At 35.4% G+C, this 21,959-nt stretch overlaps 1 protein-coding gene across 1 annotated transcript in view; it reads right to left on the bottom strand.

The window, feature by feature from the left end:
• LOC123531700 (interferon-induced very large GTPase 1-like) overlaps positions 1-21,953 on the bottom strand; it is a 48,051-nt gene extending 26,098 nt beyond the window's left edge. Inside the window, exons 1-10 of the mRNA XM_053534530.1 lie at positions 21,896-21,953; positions 13,533-13,724; positions 12,897-12,971; positions 8,721-8,912; positions 7,747-7,935; positions 5,593-5,655; positions 3,560-3,745; positions 2,039-2,101; positions 1,246-1,431; positions 175-237 (exon numbers count right to left, since the gene is read on the bottom strand). Of these exons, the coding sequence (XP_053390505.1) occupies positions 175-237; positions 1,246-1,431; positions 2,039-2,101; positions 3,560-3,745; positions 5,593-5,655; positions 7,747-7,935; positions 8,721-8,912; positions 12,897-12,971; positions 13,533-13,724; positions 21,896-21,914 (1,228 nt within the window). The 5' untranslated portion in view covers positions 21,915-21,953. The remainder of the gene's footprint in view (positions 1-174; positions 238-1,245; positions 1,432-2,038; positions 2,102-3,559; positions 3,746-5,592; positions 5,656-7,746; positions 7,936-8,720; positions 8,913-12,896; positions 12,972-13,532; positions 13,725-21,895) is intronic.
• Positions 21,954-21,959: the final 6 nt, after the last annotated feature.

Here is a 21,959-nt window from a genome sequence, read left to right as displayed (position 1 = left end):
CTCATTCTGAAACAAGGGTGGAAATATGAACCCTTTAATTTTTTTAATAATCTGATCGCTGTTGGCTCCATGATCAAAAACGGTATTAATAAAGCGAATGTTGTTGAAGGTTTTTATCAATAGAGCATCATAAAAATAAACAGTAGCAAGAATAAATTCAATTAAAGCACGTACTTGTGATGCTAAGCACATTTCCTGCTATAGTAATAGGCCGTTTTGTCATCACAATTTCTACAGCTGCAAAAGAAAATATCATGGTTCTTACTTATGCCTCGGTTTTAAAAATCGTACGGGTCCACTAATTTTAGAATCCTTACGGTCTCTGTACAATCGTAGCGTTTGGTCACAGTACATACGGGCCTCGTACGTTTGTCAGAGGATGCAATCGTAGGATATCCGTAAGGACATCGCAGACAAGTCGTCCGGAGTTCGAAAGGAGCCCGGCCGTACCTCGTACGGTGCTCGTTGGTTCGTACGGCGCTCGCACAGCACTACTACGTGCGACAGGAATAAATCAGTTCGGCAAAAATATGATATTATTACTGACATCGTAGACAGGTCGTGCGGAGCTCGCAAGGCGGCCGGCCTACCGTGTACGGTGTTCGTGGTGTTGCCCATATTATTATCTCTCTCATGCACAGACTCAACTAAAATGAGTCTGCTACTATCACTTGCCTTCTATGCCTCCAAAGTATCTTCTTAAAGGACTGATTAACATTCACAAAAGCAGTCTCTAAGTATCGTAAAATGTTGTATTATTTCTGTGTGACGGTGATTATGGAATATTTCATAATAGAGTCTCCCCGAAGTGGTTGCTTGCTAACATAGGCGATATTGCACATTCATTTTATTACCACTCCTGAACAGACTCAATCTATAACTGATATCAATATGCTTGGATGCGTTCAAGCCTCCGATAGGAATTTTCTAACAAATTCAATCTATTTAAACTTATTGCAATGCCAGTTCATATACTAATACCGATCAATCTGTCATATGTTATATATACAACTGAGATTTATTGTTTGTTCTCTCAAAGGCAAACAATTAAATTGAAAAAGCTGTAAACCGGAGGTCACCAAACACGACACACATGCAAATGTAGCGGGATCGGTCTGATTGAGCCTAATCATGGAAGTTAACTGAAAGGATTCTTCCGATGCAGTGTATTTGTTCTACAGGAAGGTATGTGATGGGAATTAAAGTAAATCAATAACCACTGATTTTGATACTTTTCATTGATACCTTTTGGGTTTTCAAATTCAATTATAGCAGAGTGTTCATTGCCGTCTATGGTTACAGCTTTAGCTTTGCCGCCTCCTTGTTTCTTCTCATTTTCAAATACCATCTCAAGGATCTCTTCATCGATATGGTCTGGTAACCCTGACACCTTAATCATAGGAGTTTCTAAGTTTTTCATCAGGCTTATCTCTGAAAGATATGAACCTTTTATAACAAATGTACACATCAATAGCACTAAATACCTCATTTTCATCCTTATTTATAAATGAATTGTTACAAAACTTGTAAGATATATCCACTAGCATAAAAGCAACATTTCCACGTAAATATATTCTAATCTTCCAAAATAAATCTGTTGCACCAGACTCTGTTATTGGCAGGAGTTTTGGACAATACAAATATATATTTAGTGGGTGGAAAGATTCCGAAAGATTCTATAGACCGTTAGCATGACGTATGAATTATATCAGGAATCAACTTGCAAAATAAAGCTGCAATTCACGTAACAATCTCTTACAGTTTTGATCGATCAAACAGGTAGACGACAGAAGCATTTACACAATGGTCTTTCATACAGTTCAGTTAATATCTTGCCCTAATTCCTTACAACTTATCCAGGTAATTGTTTTCTAGTTTTAAATGACAGACAGCTGATGTTGGTTTTCGCTGTTGAAATGGAACTGAGCATAACAAATGGTTAGTTTAGTAAAATAAAGCGGGTATTGTTGAACGCTTTATCAATTGATATAAACTATGGGATGTAAACAACACAAAGAAATTCAATTTAAGCACGTACTTTCGATGCAGAGTTCTTTTCCTGCAATAGTTATAGGCCGTTTTGTCATCACAATTTCCACAGCTGCAAAGAAAAATGTCATTGTTCATGTTTAACGTAATTCTAGGTGGTATCATTTTTAAATTATTTTCCATTTTTGAAAACCTTGTTGAGGCATAACGTTAATACTACGTAAGTTATTGACTTCATAAGTAAAATATTAATAGTGGTCAGTGAGAGCGGGTGCAGTGAGACGGAACCATAAATCTAAGTGGTCCGATTGTTAAATTATCTCCCTTTTTTGAAAACCTTGTCCGGGGCATAACCCAAACACTAGCTATAGAATTGACTTCATACTTCACATATTCATAGAAATTAGTCAGAGGGAGTGCAGTGTTTAAGAATCACAACTGATGCTGACCACATTCCTCCTTAAACAACCACCGTGACTGAAAAGCCTCTCATGTGTCAGCAATTTACTGATCGCTTTGTTATTTCTGAACCTTAGGGATCACGGAGTTCATTTAATGAGAGAGGTTGTGTGGGATATTGCCCTTTTAATCCTCATAACAGCAGTCATTAAGTGGAGTAAAGTTACCCCGTTTTTGGACCTAATGTTGTTATTAGTTCTGTTCTTTTGGGATCATTCATTCCGTTTAATGTTTTCTTTTCGAGTACAATAAAGGTATGCTTAACTTGGTGTTACACTTTTTAACTACTTTAGTAGGGACTCAGTGTACTATTATTAGGATTGACTGCTTTCTAAACTTCCAAAGGTCTGCTTATACACTGCTTATACACAATTTAAACTTCGTAACAATGGCAGCGCTTTCAGTCAGTATCGTTATGAGCTTTTGATCTTAAGAACTATTGAATTCATTCAATGCTTTGTATAAAATGTTCCACTTTGTCCATGTCTAGACAACCTGATGGTTATGTAGCCCATGTTATTACCTCTCTCATGAGAAAAAAACATGAAAAGACTCAAGGACATTATTTCAGAATTCCTTAACTTTCACAACAATAGTCTCTGAGTATCGCAAAATCTTAGACTTAGTATTTATTATTCCAGTACGTTTGTGATTAAGGAGTCCTGAATAAAAGAGCTTCTATGAAGGAAATTACTTGAGAGCGTGAGCGATAATGTACGTTTTATTACCTCTTCTGAAAAGACTAAAAATAACAATATTTGCTTTCATTATATCTGCTTTAGTCCTAAGCTTCCGTAGGATTTTCTAACAGATTCAGTTTATTTAAACTTCTTGTAATGCCAGCTTATGTTCTTGTGTCAATCAACGTATCATATAGCTGCCATTCAGTCCTTTATTCTAGAACATTTGTGCCATATTGCATGTATAACAGCGATTTATAATCATAATAAATGTTAAAGATTTTATCATTTTATACTTTAAAACCTGTTGTTTTGTTCATACATATAAGTCTAGTAACTTAAAGGATTCTAATTATGTGCATTTGTTTTCTACAGTGATGTGAAAAAACTGTAAATTTATAACAAGTGATATTGATGCTTTTCATTGATACCTTTGAGGTCTTCAAATTCAATGATTGCAGTGTGTTCACTGATGTCAATGGTTACAGCTTTAATTTTGCCGCCCCCTTGTTTCTTCTCATTTTCAAATACCATCTCAAGGATTTCTTCATCGATATTGTCTGGAAATCCTGACACTTTAATCATAGGTGGTTCTAAGTTTTTCACAAGGCTTGTCTCTGAAATTTACAAATAAATATTTCTCATTATCGTTCACCAATCTCAGCTTTATTTATCAATGGATTGTTATAACACGTTTAGTTTAACTCGAATAACATTAAAGCAACATGTCTTCGTTAATATATTGCAAGCTTTCATAAATATATTGTGAACCAAATTCATGGACAAGAGTTTTAGGCAATGAAAATTGATATCTACTGAGCGAAGGACCGACATTATTTTATTTCATTGTCTTAAAGATTCAGAAAGATTTAACTACTATTATATTGACAATTAGCATGATGTATGTCTAATATCTGGAACCATAATTCACGTAACACCCTCTTATACCCCAGTCACACATACGGCGCGGATAGCTACGTCTAGCTACGGAAAGAAACGTAGTAATCCGTATCGATCCGTACCTGAGCCGTACCTCAGAGTAGTCATTCGTATTAATCCGTACCAGAACGTGGTCAAAACGTATTCAAAACTTATTCCAAACTTGCAAGTTTTTCCAACTTTTGAACATGCAGAAAAGTTTGAGCGAACCGTAGCCATTTAAGCGTGACTTTAGTCAAACTTTTCTGAAACTTATTCATCCGTAGTTAAACGTACTTAAGCGTTATCCGTGCTGTTACGTACCTCGCCGTAGCTGAACGTAGTTTTCCGATGCTCGTACTTAAGCATAGCTCAACGTAGTTTACCGCAGACCCGTCCGTGCGCTGGGCAAGTTGTAAGGCGCAGTAAAACGTAATTCAACGTAGTACCTCGTACCTATCCGTACTTATTCGCGTCCTGTATTGTTTTGTTTGTTTCCTGTTTCTCACCATTTTTCCCGTACTAAGACGTACTGCTCCGTAGTTATACTCCCACAGACTAATCCTATCCGCACCGTATCTCAGCGCACGGACATATCCGTATGTGTGACTGTAGTTTTACGGGTTTGATGTTACATATCGTGTCATTCCTTATAACGTAACTACGAGGGGCGTTCAATATGTAATGTTACTCCGTATGTAGTTCCGTAACCGCTAGCTATTTTTAGATGCGGTTTTCGGCACATTATAAAGAAATTTATTGGGAACACAATGCTGTATCAATTAAAACAATTGGTAGGTTAAAAGTAAAAATATAATCATTTGAGTGAGGTGTACTCAGGTATACTAGACCATAATCATAATTTAGGTTTGTCCTGGGCATTCAGAGTCTCAGGAAAATAGAATAACTCGTAAAATCACAAAATACTATCAATTTTCTACAAGATACAGCAATTTGAGATGAGTTTGTGTTTGTTTTAAATTATTTATTGCATTTTTAATTTTACAACACAACTAAAAAATCTAAACTTAAGGTTGATTCCATCTGAAATGGGTGTTGAGAGCGATTAATCAAAGTTGTCAGAACTAGTTTCGCAATCGAGACTAGTATACTAGTATCAACTTTAGATACTAGAAATTTCTTTTATGATTTGTTTTATCTGTTTAAACTAAAAATTGAACTATAGTTCTAGTTTTTGAATAGTAGAATCAAGGAATTGCATATGACAATCTCAATATTTTGAACATAAAATTGTCCAGTATACCTCACTCAAATGATTATAGTTTTACTTTGAAACAACCGGTATTTATAATTTATATAGCATTGTATTTCCAATAAATTGCTCCACAATGTGCCGAAAACCGCATCTAAAAATAACAAGCGGTTACGGAACTACATACGGAGTAACATTACATATTGAACGCCCCTCTTATTTTCTAGTTTTGAATGGAAGATTGTGCTGTTCAGTAGGAACGGAGTCAACAGATGTTACTTAAGGGTGTAGACAATAACAAAAAAAAAAAGGAAATTCAATAAAAACACGTACTTGTGACGCTCAGCTTTGTTCCTGCAATAGTTATAGGTCGTTTTGACATCACGATTTCAACAGCTGCAAAATATAATATCAAAGGTATTGTTTGCCGCATTATAATCTCGTGCAATATAATATATTATTATGGATAAGTTATTCATGTTTTAGTACCAAATATTGCCATATATTTACAACGTACTACAGATATCATAATCCCCATCACTAAGCTTGACTGATTTATTATATTGAATAATATACTCACTTTATGTTGAAGCTTTTTGTTTCTTTGGAGTGGTGTGATGTGTTCAATTATCTGGATTTTTATGGGGGATCTCGTTATTATATTTTGTAGCTTTCACTTATGTAGTAAATCAACGGACATATAAGAAATATATGTGTGAACTGCGAATGTCTCATTGCTGTTAACACAACTAGAAAGTTTCATATTTAAACAAAAGGTATGATCTATACATTTTTGCTTTTGTTATTATTTCATCGATCACAATTTGCACATCTTTCAAATGTCAAAATCGTCTTGGCCTGAACAGCAACCATTTTAATGTCGAATCACTTTTCTATTGGCATTATCCGGTAAAATAAACTTATCATATAATTATGTGAATGGAACGCATGTTAAAAATGACACCCAATCAAATTATGTGACCTATCTCGTCACAGGAACTGAAAACATATTCATATTTACATAGTAGGTTTTTACCATTTACGTTTCGGAGAAAAGTAAAAATGAAAAAGCAATCACAGTAAAGATCATGCTATCTACTTATATTTATTTCCTATTAAAGTGACACAATGCAACACATGTAACGCCACTTCATATTATTGCCATGAAGCTGATGTCGATGTCACTTCATATTACCAACCCTTCTCGATCTACCTTGAAATTAGGAGATTTTTAAAGACGTTTGGACCCTTTTTTAGATATTACATTAGCTTGTATATGATCAATGCATGCACACGGACATTGTTTGATTTCTTTTTTGACGTCATATTGAATTTTCAAGATTACTTTTCTCTTTTTTGTCTTTAAATGTTCCTTTTAATGCTGCAGCTAAATTAAACAGAACCTGCATTATTTTCATTTTTGTCTGTTGGACGACCTTTGCGTTTCCAAGTTTTTTTTCCTTTTTGTTTGGTTTAACGTGTTCCAAGAATACACTTATTGGTCATGCGGCAACTTTCCAGTTTATCATGGTGGTGAAAGATCCAAGGTGCCTCGCTCAGCATCATTTCATCATGTGCGGACATCTGGGTAGAACCATCGACCTTCAGTAAGCCAATTTATTGTCTTTCGTGTATGAAGAATTCTACGCCGCGACCCACATTGAACCAACATCGGTAATGGGCAAGTAATTCAAAGTCAGCAACCTTAAACACTCGGCCACGGAGGCTTTTTTCTACGTTTTCTTTTTTTGCAATCTTAACAATCATGGAGTTCATCCCATGCTAGAGGTCGAGTGGGATGTTGCCCTTTAAATCTTCATAACAGCGGTCATTATAAATGCAGATAAGTTTCCTCGTACTTGGACCTAAAATTATTATTATTTCTGGTCCTTTGTGATGTTACACTTTTCCTGGACTCAGTCGAACCGACTCTGCTATTATCAGGATTGACTGCGTTCTATATTTCTAAAGGCGTGCTTATACACTTGATTTCTCTTCATAACGACAGCCGCGTTTTCATCCAGTATCGTGATTATGTTTTGATGTTATGGATCACGGAGTTCATTCAATGCTTTGTATGAAATATTCGGCTTCGTCAGTTTCTAGGGAACCTGACGGATGTAGCCAATAATATTATCTCTCTCCTGAGTAGACTCAACTAACTTGAGTCTGCTTTTAACATGTTTGTTACCTCCTACGCCTCAAAAGGGTCTTGTTACAGAACTGATTAATAATTTTCACAACAGTATCTCTAAGTGCTATGGCCCCATTGTTATATTATTTCTGAGGATCACGGAGTCCTGAATAATTAACTTTCCCTGAAGTAGTTATAGCGTTGTTTCCCATTTTATTAGCTTTCCTGGATAGACTCGTTTAATCATTATTTTCTATTATTACGTTTGGTTGCGTTCAAGGCTCCCACAGGATTTCCTGATGGAATTAAACTGAAAATTTGTAACCATTGATTTTGATAATTTTCATCGATACCTTTCGGGTCTTCAAATTCAATGACTGCAGTGTGTTCATTGACGTCAATGGTTACATCTTTAACTTTGCCACCTCCTTGTTTCTTCTCATTTTCAAATACCATCTCAAGGATTTCTTCATCGATATTGTCTGGTAGCCCTGACACTTTAATCATAGGAGGTTCTACGTTTTTCATAAGATCTGCTTTTTCTGAAACATACCAGCATTTTATTACAAATATATATATACGCAGCCCTACTCTTCACAAACTTACTAAGTCGACTAATAAAAACCTTATCAGCAATTACAATAATGATGCAAACAGATTTCATAACGAGAAGGCAATGATCGCTCAGCTGAGTAACACCGCTTGCTGGATGGTTATGCAAAAGAAATGTCTGAAAATTTGTTTTGAAACAGGGCTGGTGTTTTCTGACAAGACTACTAGTATTCTAAAAGTTTCTACTTAATGAATACGGGCCAGTTATTTGTGTTTGCGTGAATTGACCCTCAGGCGGCAATGTTGTTTCTTTATCGACGAAACGGAATTATTTGTAAAATTCAAGTGACGGGTACACCCAAGACACAATTGTGTAAATTTATTACTAGTAGCTTAGGAGAAGTGAGTGTTTGAATATTTTTTTCTATTTTTAGCTCAGGTGGTCCTTCTGTGAAACCTATCGGAATAGTCTGAAGACAACCAAAGAAACATCCAGCACAAGTTTCATCAACATCCATCTCCAGTTTTCAGAGATTGAGGAAGTGTGGAGGACGGCGGACAGACTCAAGGACCAAGGGATGGACGGACGTCGACGGACGCCGGACGTGAGTGATTACAATAGCTTATATTGAGCATTTTGTGATCTGCTGAGAAAAAAAGAACAGAATAACAAGAATGTTTTGGATTGATGTTTGTCTCTATATAGTAACTAAAAGAACTCCATTTTAGCCGATAAATGTGTATTTCTAGGCAGAAATGATATACTAAAGCTTACCTGCTAAGTCAACAAATTCCATAACAGCACTGTTTTCAATCTTATCAATAGCCACGGACTTTACTTTCCCACCATCTTGTTGAAATTCATTTTCAAAAATCATCTCATCAACATTCTGTTCATCAGTGTTGTCCGGCAAAGCTGATACTTTAATCTGTGATAGGGTTTCAGTAACCATAATCTCAGTAGTTTCTGAAAAATATGTATTCAGTTCACATCAAGGATATTTCATACGTAACACAGGAGTATACCTCTTAACAAAGTTAATCATTACATTATGCGAACGAAACGGTTTTATTTTACACCAATGTGCATTGTGCAAGGCTATATTGCAGATTTTATTCTTACCGATGTTTACGCAATTTATGTAAGATATAGTTTTGTTTCGTTTATAAATGACCATCCATCATTCATAACATTCTTTATTTATTTCCAAAAGGATTCCATACTTAAGTCTAATATCCGAGCCGACTGCACATAATCTCTCAAAATATGACAAAACAGTTCCTTACATGTCGTTTTCCTTGTGCTTTCGGAAATTTTATTATCCAAATGAGCATTTTAAGCCAATGAACGATCTTCACTACTTAGCATAAATCTAGACAATCCAACTAAAAACTGCCATCATGAAAGCTATGGTGATAATGATAAGATGTTTAATATTTACAAATGTCTATTGTCTCTTCAAGTATTTCGTACAACGGTAACGCAATACATTGTATTTTGCCAATATCTTCAAAATTACTTACTAACACTTTTTAAACAATAAACACACACAAAAAAATAGCTGTTACTTAAATGTCTAAATTAAAGCAAAATCTAATGGCGCAGTTAATACTTTACCTACTTGAACCTCTCATAAAATAGCAAAATACGAATAAGAAACTAACAAACATTTGTCACATGTTCTGGAGAAAAACAGAGAAAAAAATCAAATAACGCAAACCAACAATATATACACTCGAACAGCTACCTGCTGATCACAAGAAGACCCAATGAATGCAATAAGAACAAGAGCTTATTATAATAAGGTTTTTAGAAGGGGTACTTATATGGGTGTTCGATAGGAATGAGAATTACCAAGATACAATATCGCGAAACGTAACTGAAAGTAAAAAGTAAGACCTAGACCTAGATCGCTAACATGAATTGAACAGTTTTGGTAGAGGGGCCACACAAGGAAACTATCTGTGAAATATTTTTGAAGTATTGCTAGTGTTTTCTGACAAGCTCCCCCTAAACAAATATGGACATGTTATGTATGTGGGGTGGTGAGTAATGTTGACAGGTAGGTGAATGTAAGATGGCATGCTACTAAGAGGCAATATCAGGAAGCACAAGAAACTTAAACTAAATAAATCTGTGGGTTTTTGGAAGGGAAATTGTGATGGCATATTTTAAGTTTTCATTATTCCTTGTAACGGATACCCGGCCGATCACAAGTTAATAGCAACCTCTGTAATATATATGTATCTTTATGGTGTAAACAGACTCAATGAAGCTTAATCTTTATACTCCCCACTCTATATACGTCTTTTGATAAAGAAAATATAACATATAAACGAATAAAATGCGTACTATGTCGACTCTCTGTTCACTCATTTACCGTTTCCGTTGCAATAAAAGCCATGTACGTGAAATATTTACCCATCACGAATGTTGACTAACTAACAATATATTTTTTTTTTTTAAATCATGAATCGGAAATTACGTCATACTGATTATGTATTAGCTAATATATGAAACATGGTCAGGTTTGGTTTGGGTGAGATTCAAGAACAGTAGGAAAGAGTTACACTATGCAAACAAATATTAAAAGAGAGGACATGGACGTTCTTTTAGAGGTAATTTACCTTTTTACAAAACTGGATTTATATCCATGAAGGGTTTATAGAATCGATCTAACTTCCCTGGCAGGTTTTTGTTTCTGTTCTGAGAAATGTTTACATTTGATAACCGCGTTTGTAAATACATAAAAACTTTAACGTTAGAAATATAAAGCAATTATCTACACTAATTCCAAATGGCTTTGTGTGTGTCTGTGGGGTAGGGGATAAGGGTAGAAGTTTATGTTCTTTAATGTCATGCTCTAAATCGCAATTTCGAAAACAAAGTCTGATAATATTCCTTAATCAGCCCTATGGTCATACACCTTTCCACTGAGTTTGGTGTTCTGTCCCTGTTATTCATATTGACATGCAGAGGGATGTTTATAAACAGTACGTTCAATGTGAAGAGTACTTGTAAAATCGCTCCCATCAAAGAAAATCAGTCTAAGTTGAGTTTGGTTTTTAATCTCAACTGATAATGATTTCGAAATGTTTCATGAACACCAATTTTGAACTCAAACTAAAGTCATAAAATTGATTTCAGTTCTGTGAACACGAGGCATGGACCTTTGGAAAATCTTCATTTTGGCTGTGTCTGAGTTTAAAACTCACGGAAAGTTGCGATCTTTTTGATCTTTTGAAGATGACGTGTAATAATCATTAGGTTGTCTGTGAGACAGTTAAATCTCCCAACCAAGTACTTAGACACGACTCACAACAGGATAAGAATGAATGCACAAAAGACAAAAAACAAAAAACAAAAAACAAGCACGCATGTACATATTATATATATTTTGGGTCCAACATTTTGAATCGTCCCAGCGACACCATAATACTAGCATGTGTTATGGAACCGCTCTGGAAATTTCAAACTTTGATCCAAATGATAGGTCATATACATACATAAAGAAACAGATAAAGCAAAACAATCAGGCAGGTAGGAGAAAACTAATAAAAAGGAAGTACAGCGAGTTATCGCCCAGGGACGACTGTCTGCTTACCACCAAGTTGAGAGCTCCAGCTAGCATATGTTAGGTACTTGACCTCACATAGGTAAAAAAGAGAGGGAGCGTAAAAGCTGAGACCAATGATAAAGACCAATCTATTGACCATAATCTCTCTATACAGTTACGCTCAAGTGTTCTTTGTTTATAAATCATAACCCATTTTCCGTCTAAAACTTCCGGGCGCTTTACTTTTGATCTACTGACATCTTAGCACCAGAGGTTATGTTCCGATTAAAGGCCATCATCGAATGAAGCATGACAATTGAAGTCTCGCCAGTTCTCCAGTTAATGATCGGAAACCACTTGCCTCCCAATATGCAGTCCATAGACCGACCGATATGCAAAAGAAAAATAATGAAGCGTCTTTTTAATTTTACTCTTTTCTGTGATTGTGTGGATATTTGGAATGTCTTCATTTTCCGTTATTGTCTTATCTAGATATCTGGCTCGGTCTGTGTAAAAATACAGAACAATTGTGTATCTGACCTAGATCGCTAACATGAATTGAAACAAAAGTAGCATGCATATATGATATCATCTGCAAGCTAAAATATCTGGAAATAATGAAGCACGAAATGCCTATGGGAATGTAAATTGTATATAAAAGAGCTACATCAGCTGTAGACTAACCTATCAAGACATTTAAAAATTATTCTTAAGCCAAGGACCACTGTGAGAACAGTTTGTTTCATTACACCCCTGGAAATTGCTGTCTTCCTGCAGATCAAGCGGGAACAGCAAACGCGATACATAAAACTACTGACCACAATCTTCCTATACAGTTATGCCGAAGTGTTCTTTGTCTATCAATCAAAACCCGTGTTTCGTCTAAAACTTACTGGCTCTTGACTTTTGATCTACTGACACCTTTGCATCAGTTGTTATGTTTCGGCTTAAGGCCATCGTCATATGAAGTTTGACAACAGACACAATCAAAACATAAATCTCTCTTTTCGGCAGAATTGCATAGGAGACGTGATTTTTAACCAGCTTATCATGAAAACACAAGACAGAATCTACTGACTACAAACAATCTCCATATATAGTTAAGTCTTAGTGTTATTTGTCTATTAATCAAAATCGTTTTCCGTTTAATAGTGACCTGGCCCTGACTTTTGCTCTGCTGACACATTAGCACAAGTGGTTAATATGTTAAAACTAAATGCTATTATCGTATAAAATTGGACAACTCTAACCTCACACGCTCTCTTGTTACTGACCGAAATCTTCTTGAGCTATCAACAAATATGCAGTCCAATGGATGATCGATATATATGAGCAAAACAATGCACCTCCCTGTTGTGAAAAGGGAGGTGCAAAGTATACCTAGTAGTGTTTACCTGTTTCTGTGATTGTCAGGACATTTGGAACAACCTCATTTTCCGGTAGTTTTTCATCTGGATCTTCGGCTTGGTCTGCGTTAAAAAAGTAATATAATGCAATAATTATTTCTTCCCGATTTTTAAGATGACGTGAGACAGTCATTTGGTGGCCTGTGAGATATTTATATCCCACAACCCAGTATTTAAAGTCAATGATAGATGGATAATGAGGACTAGAATTTAGAAGATATTCTCTTTAAAAAGTTTTATTAGAAACGCATGCATTTGTAGCAGAAATCGTGAAAACCTAAAACGTATTTATCATTATGTGTTCGAATTCTCCTACTGTAGGGAATAACGTAGAACTGTTATTGTAGAATAACAGATAACGTAGAACTTCTGATCACAACCTTTTGTCAGAGCATGTACTTCCCTTCAAAGGCATGTATTTTATTTACAACGAACATTTAAAGGTAAGAGTAAATTTTCTGGAAGCACAGAGGAAGCAAACGTAGCCAGGACACTACGTAGAAAAGTAGGCTTGCCACAAGGAGAAACTGCTTTATTTGAATGTGTATATGGCGACTGGGTAGCGAACTCCATTTTAGCCGATAACTGTGTATTTCTAGGCAGAAATGATATACTAAAGCTTACCTGCTAAGTCAACAAATTCCATAACAGCACTGTTTTCAATCTTATCAATAGCCACGGACTTTACTTTCCCACCATCTTGTTGAAATTCATTTTCAAAAATCATCTCATCAACATTCTGTTCATCAGTGTTGTCCGGCAAAGCTGATACTTTAATCTGTGATAGGGTTTCAGTAACCATAATCTCAGTAGTTTCTGAAAAATATGTATTCAGTTCACATCAAGGATATTTCATACGTAACACAGGAGTATACCTCTTAACAAAGTTAATCATTACATTATGCGAACGAAACGGTTTTATTTTACACCAATGTGCATTGTGCAAGGCTATATTGCAGATTTTATTCTTACCGATGTTTACGCAATTTATGTAAGATATAGTTTTGTTTCGTTTATAAATGACCATTCATCATTCATAACATTCTTTATTTATTTCCAAAAGGATTCCATACTTAAGGTGGAATGCGCCCCTAATTTTTTTTCCGAATTTCGTCCTGAAATTTATTCTATACAAAATTCAGGATATATGCGATTAGGTTCCGATTTTACTTTGTCGCCATATTGTTCGAGTTTTTTGCTATTGTGTCACAAACATGGCCCCTGACGTCACTTTTCGTGCAACGCCCAATTCCGAATGCTCTCGGCATTTTTCCTTTCCTGCGCTCTGAATGTCATAAAAATGAAAAATACAAAATAAATTTCACTTTGCATTTAGAAAATGCTACTCAGTGGTACAAAATTCAGCGAAATAAGATTGACGCTTAAGACGTCAGAGACGATATTGTGACGTCAGAACGGAAAAACTCACATCAAGTTTTGCTATAAATTTTGCCTTAAAATCCAGTTTATAAAAAGTCGGCTCGATAAAAAGCCGTATAACTTTGGTATTTTGTTTCACAGTATGTGTACGTCTAGCAGACATATATATACTTAGGGGTCACCGACTTTTATTTTTCAATATTTGACGATATTTTACCCCTACCCCATTAAGAAATTTCACGCTTAATCGTGTTTTCACGCTAAATCGTGTTTTATTTAACAAAATAATCTAAATAGTATGCGAAATTGCATGTATCGACGGTAAATCGGAAAGTATTGAGATACATAAGATGAGATTCGCTAAGAAAGTGTTAAAGAAAAAGTCAGATTTTTTAAAACATGTAATAAATTGAAACATTCAGTGATTACGGACATGTTCCGAAAAGAAGAATTGTAGATATGAAATGTAGATATGAAATATCTTGGTGAGATATTTGATAAAGGGTGTAAATCATGTTAACGACATGTCGTATCTAAGGATATTATCGAAAACAAGAAATATCTTTAAAAAAGATGGTCGGCGTGATGTAACTGAAGCACAAGTTATACATAGGCAGAAACATGTATTTTAAATCTTTTGGCAATGTTGAAAGGGGCCTCTGTGAAGTTTTGTATAAATGAGGACAGTAGTTGTGAAGAAGACTGTGTTTAGAAATTGTGGAGGGACACACGACGGACAATCACAAAAGCTCACTTTGAGCCTTTGATGCTTAAAAGATGGTAACAGTAAGCAAACAATATTAAAAAACGTTCTATACTTTATTTCTGTAATTGTTGGAAGCAACATGAACCCTTACCCTACTTCAGCTTATTATCAAATTTGTCTATCATTCAGAATATGTACAGTACTGTTTTCACCGGAAAGATTAATTTAAAATTTACAGTATAAAATTTAACAGTATTGGACATGTTGTTGCAGGTTAGTAATGATTCTCACTGGTTAGAAATTGTTGATGTAATGCAGGGTAAGAGTTAATGACTGTTAACATATAATAACCTTTTTGTAAAAACAAAACTTAAGGAAAGGAAACTTAACAAAACAGAAATAACTTAACAAAACAGAAATATGTCCGGATGAGCAGATGAATATTTGGTTACGCACACCTGTTCAAGTGGTACGCATACAACCCGATGGTGCTGCTCTTATAGAGGTTATAGATGACGAACGCGTTGTCATTTCACTCAGTGTCACACATGACTCAGAGTGAAGCTTTTCAGCCTTTCCTCCAGTCAGCGCCGCTCTTACAATATCTCTCATTATTGCTGAAAATACATAGAATACCTTACCAAGCAATCCGATTGGTACATTATTCAGGCGGCATAAGGTCATACGAGGTCATAAAATCGTGCTTAATACGGCACGCCGAAAAAACTTGTTGACTTTGTTCATTGGTTAAATTTTAAAAGTGTTCAGAATGTGAACACGAAACTATAATTTCTACATCCAGGACATTCGGAGAAACAGATAGGACTTTTACTAAATCTCCGTACTCCGTAAATCTGAACGCTGCAACTGGTGAGGGTTTTATAACATCTTTTCTAGTATCTATTACTTTATTACTTTGAGTTTGTTACTGCATTTGATTAAAAGGTTCCCGCCTAGAAATGAATTCTTTGCATCGGACCTGCAGCTGTGCTTAATTGTAATAAAAAGACACTGTCTGAAGAATAAATTCTCTGCGTCGGACCAGCTGCAATACTTTATCGTCATCTGAAGATATGTCTTTCAGAAATAAAGTCTCTTCACTGGACTAGCTACTCTGCCTAACTGTGACCTCTCTGTCACTTTGTCTGTCTGTATGTCTGTCTCTCTCTCTCTGTGTGTCTCTCCGGTGGGGCTCAAACTCCGAAACACGCGATCCAGAGGCGAACGCTCTTCTACTGAGCTGTAATTGCACACGATTCCACTTTCAGTGAAGTCATCTTGTCTGGAGCGTCCGCCTCCGGTGCGAAATATCATGACTTTGATCGCCAGTCGTTTACCAAGAATGTGAAAAATGATCCCATTTGCTCAGCTTTATGCGGATAGAATAGACTCTTTTCTCAACTCGTAATCTTGCATGAATGTGGAGATTGATGTCTAAATTAGTAGAATTTATTTCATGATTCACCATAAATTAATTAGTGTAAAAAAATAAAAAATTTCTTATCAGATATAGGATCCGATATACTATTTTCGTGCTGATTATACATGTAAAAAGGAGCAACCGTCTGCCATGCGTCGATAAATATTTCTGGTAAAATCAGGCAAATGCTCATTTCATAAAATTACATTTGAACGAACTTTCTAAATGTTAAAAACATGTTAAAGAACCTATTTTCACGATATTAAATCGACAACTGACCACATACAAGCTTTTTTACAAAGCTAAGTTAGCATTTGCAAGAGACTATGTTGAACGTAAAACAATTCTTCAACCTCTGAATTTGCATTTTGAAAACATCAATAGGAAATAAACAATGGATAGTAAATAGTGAATATTGTCCGTAAGTATTGACCTGGCACTCATGAGTATTCCGTACATTTCCGTAATTTAATTCTCCGTGTCCGGACCTAAATAGCTTAAATATTTCTAGATGATAAACAAAATATCGCATGTGCAAGTAGCTGCGGGCACAAACCGATTATCCATCAATCTCGGGGTTGTGGGTTCGAGTCCTCTGTCTGATAATCTATTTTTCAAATTTCATCTCCAAATGTTACAGGCCGGAAAATTAAAACTTATCTGATAAAATTTTATGGTTCATTTATTGAAAGAAATACACTTGTATTCAAGATATTTTGTAGAATGTGTCGAGTAAAGGTATCTTAGATAAAAAGACAAATTACTCCCGAAAATTGATACTACAACTGAAAACAAATTAAAATGCGTGAATATTGTCGCAAAGAAATGTAAGAATACAAGCAATAACGATAACACTACATTACATTTTGTACATTGAATATACAAAAATGGTCTGAGGTAATTTTGAACCCGCGGTAACGTGCGTGGAAGTCAGACAGTTAATCTTTTCAGGATACAATATTGCGTAAAGTAACGAAAACGCCCGAAAATATTAGTGAAGATTAATGCCAGGTCAATACTTACGAACAAAAGTATAAAACATATACATTTTTTTTCAAAGTTATTGTCTTATCTTCTGCAGTTCAGATCGAATATATCGTTAACATTTCTTGTAATAAATACATCTCGTTTTTAACACGAACGTAAGTTGTGCAAGTTGAAAACGCATTCTTTTTAACTCTAACGTCATATAGCCTAAAACCATGTGGGGGTGGGGGTGAAGTTATATTATATTGTGAAAAATAGAAGTCGGTGACCCCTAAGTATTTATGTGTCTGTTAGAGGACCACATACTGTGAAACAGCATACAAAAGTTATACATTTTTTTATCGAGCCGATTTTTTGTAAACTGGATTTTAAGGCAAAATTTATAGCAAAACTTGATGTGAGTTTTTCCGTTCTGACGTCACAATATCGTCTTTGACGTTTTAAGCATCAATCTTATTTCGCTGAATTTTGTACCATTGTGTAGCATTTTCTGTACGCAAAGTGATAATTAGTTTGTATTTTTTATTATTATGACATTCAGAGCACAGGAAAGGAAAAATGCCGAGAGCATTCGGAACTGGGCGTTGCACGAAAAGTGACGTCAGGGGCCATGTTTGTGACACAATAGCAAAAAACTCGAACAATATGGCGACAAAGTAAAATCGGAACCTAATCGCATATATCCTGAATTTTGTATAGTATAAATTTCAGGACGAAATTCGGAAAAAAAATTTGGGGCGCATTCCACCTTAAGTCTAATATCCGAGCCGACTGCACATAATCTCTCAAAATATGATAAAACAGTTCCTTACATGTCGTTTTCCTTGTGCTTTCGGAAATTTTATTATCCAAATGAGCATTTTAAGCCAATGAACGATCTTCACTACTTAGCATAAATCTAGACAATCTAACTAAAAACTGCCATCATGAAAGCTATGGTGATAATGATAAGATGTTTAATATTTACAAATGTCTATTGTCTCTTCAAGTATTTCGTACAACGGTAACGCAATACATTGTATTTTGCCAATATCTTTAAAATTACTTACTAACACTTTTTAAACAATAAACACACACAAAAAAATAGCTGTTACTTAAATGTCTAAATTAAAGCAAAATCTAATGGCGCAGTTAATACTTTACCTACTTGAACCTCTCATAAAATAGCAAAATACGAATAAGAAACTAACAAACATTTGTCACATGTTCTGGAGAAAAACAGAGAAAAAAATCAAATAACGCAAACCAACAATATATACACTCGAACAGCTACCTGCTGATCACAAGAAGACCCAATGAATGCAATAAGAACAAGAGCTTATTATAATAAGGTTTTTAGAAGGGGTACTTATATGGGTGTTCGATAGGAATGAGAATTACCAAGATACAATATCGCGAAACGTAACTGAAAGTAAAAAGTAAGACCTAGACCTAGATCGCTAACATGAATTGAACAGTTTTGGTAGAGGGGCCAAACAAGGAAACTATCTGTGAAATATTTTTGAAGTATTGCTAGTGTTTTCTGACAAGCTCCCCCTAAACAAATATGGACATGTTATGTATGTGGGGTGGTGAGTAATGTTGACAGGTAGGTGAATGTAAGATGGCATGCTACTAAGAGGCAATATCAGGAAGCACAAGAAACTTAAACTAAATAAATCTGTGGGTTTTTGGAAGGGAAATTGTGATGGCATATTTTAAGTTTTCATTATTCCTTGTAACGGATACCCGGCCGATCACAAGTTAATAGCAACCTCTGTAATATATATGTGTCTTTATGGTGTAAACAGACTCAATGAAGCATAATCTTTATACTCCCCTCTCTATATACGTCTTTTGATAAAGAAAATATAACATATAAACGAATAAAATGCGTACTATGTCGACTCTCTGTTCACTCATTTACCGTTTCCGTTACAATAAAAGCCATGTACGTGAAATATTTACCCATCACGAATGTTGACTAACTAACAATATATTTTTTTTAAATCATGAATCGGAAATTACGTCTTTAAGTATTAGCGGAAAATTACTGATTATGTATTAGCTAATATATGAAACATGGTCAGGTTTGGTTTGGGTAAGATTGAAGAACAGTAGGAAAGAGTTACACTATGCAAACAAATATAAAAAGAGAGGACCTGGACGTTCTTTTAGAGGTAATTTACCTTTTTACAAAACTGGATTTATATCCATGAAGGGTTTATAGTATCGATCGAACTTCCCTGGCAGGTTTTTGTTTCTGTTCTGAGAAATGTTTACATTTGATAACCGCGTTTGTAAATACATTAAAACTTTAACGTTAGAAATATAAAGCAATAATCTACACTAATTCCAAATGGCTTTGTGTGTGTCTGTGGGGTAGGGGATAAGGGTAGAAGTTTATGTTCTTTTATGTCATGCTCTAAATCACAATTTCGAAAACAAAGTCTGATAATATTCCTTAATCAGCCCTATGGTCATACACCTTTCCACTGAGTTTGGTGTTCTTTCCCTGTTATTCATATTGACATGCAGAGGGATGTTTATAAACAGTACGTTCAATGTGAAGAGTACTTGTAAAATCGCTCCCATCAAAGAAAATCAGTCTAAGTTGAGTTTGGTTTTTAATCTCAACTGATAATGATTTCGAAATGTTTCATGAACACCAATTTTGAATTCAAAGTAAAGTTATAAAATTGATTTCAGTTCTGTGAACACGAGGCATGGACCTTTGGAAAATCTTCATTTTGGCTGTGTCTGAGTTTAAAACTCACGGAAAGTTGCGATCTTTTTGATCTTTTGAAGATGACGTGAAACAATCATTAGGTTGTCTGTGAGACAGTTAAATCTCCCAACCAAGTACTTAGACCCGACTCACAACAGGATAAGAATGAATGCACAAAAGACAAAAAACAAAAAACAAGCACGCATGTACATATTATATACCTTTTGGGTCCAACATTTTGAATCGTCCCAGCGACACCATAATACTAGCATGTGTTATGGAACCGCTCTGGTAATTTCAAACTTTTGATCCAAATGATAGGTCATATACATACATAAAGAAACAGATAAAGCAAAACAATCAGGCAGGTAGGAGAAAACTAATAAAAAGGAAGTACAGCGAGTTATCGCCCAGGGACGACTGTCTGCTTACCACCAAGTTGAGAGCTCCAGCTAGCATATGTTAGGTACTTGACCTCACATAGGTAAAAAAGAGAGGGAGCGTAAAAGCTGAGACCAATGATAAGGACCAATCTATTGACCATAATCTCTCTATACAGTTACGCTCAAGTGTTCTTTGTTTATAGATCATAACCCATTTTCCGTCTAAAACTTCCGGGCGCTTTACTTTTGATCTACTGACATCTTAGCACCAGAGGTTATGTTCCGATTAAAGGCCATCATCGAATGAAGCATGACAACTAAGGTCTCGCCAGTTCTCCAGTTAATGATCGGAAACCTCTTGCCTCCCAATATGCAGTCCATAGACCGACCGATATGCAAAAGAAAAATAATGAAGCGTCTTTTTAATTTTACTCTTTTCTGTGATTGTGTGGATATTTGGAATGTCTTCATTTTCCGTTATTGTCTTATCTAGATATCTGGCTCGGTCTGTGTAAAAATACAGAACAATTATGTATCTGACCTCGTCTATGCTGTTTGAAAAAGACGTTAATTCAAACAAAAGTAGCATGCATATATGATATCATCTGCAAGCTAAAATATCTGGAAATAATGAAGCACGAAATGCCTATGGGAATGTAAATTGTATATAAAAGAGCTACATCAGCTGTAGACCAACCTATCAAGGCATTTAAAAATTATTCTTAAGCCAAGGACCACTGTGAGAACAGTTTGTTTCATTACACCCCTGGAAATTGCTGTCTTCCTGCAGATCAAGCGGGAACAGCAAACGCGATACATAAAACTACTGACCACAATCTTCCTATACAGTTATGCCGAAGTGTTCTTTGTCTATCAATCAAAACCCGTGTTTCGTCTAAAACTTACTGGCTCTTGACTTTTGATCTACTGACACCTTTGCATCAGTTGTTATGTTTCGGCTTAAGGCCATCGTCATATGAAGTTTGACAACAGACACAAGCAAAACATAAATCTCTCTGTTCGGCAGAATTGCATAGGAGACGTGATTTTTAACCAGCTTATCATGAAAACACAAGACAGAATCTACTGACTACAAACAATCTCCATATATAGTTAAGTCTTAGTGTTATTTGTCTATTAATCAAAATCGTTTTCCGTTTAATAGTGACCTGGCCCTGACTTTTGCTCTGCAGACACCTTAGCACAAGTGGTTATGTTAAAACTAAATGCTATTATCGTATAAAATTGGACAACTCTAACCTCACACGCTCTCTTGTTACTGACCGAAATCTTCTTGAGCTATCAACAAATATGCAGTCCAATGGATGATCGATATATATGAGCAAAACAATGCACTTCCCTGTTGTGAAAAGGGAGGTGCAAAGTATACCTAGTAGTGTTTACCTGTTTCTGTGATTGTCATGACATTTGGAACAACCTCATTTTCCGGTAGTTTTTCATCTGGATC

This window comes from Mercenaria mercenaria, unplaced genomic scaffold (assembly GCF_021730395.1).
Source record: "Mercenaria mercenaria strain notata unplaced genomic scaffold, MADL_Memer_1 contig_3776, whole genome shotgun sequence".
Taxonomy (NCBI): domain Eukaryota; kingdom Metazoa; phylum Mollusca; class Bivalvia; order Venerida; family Veneridae; genus Mercenaria; species Mercenaria mercenaria.
Note: the sequence above shows the minus strand (reverse complement) of the source record. Positions and strands in the feature narration are given on the sequence as shown.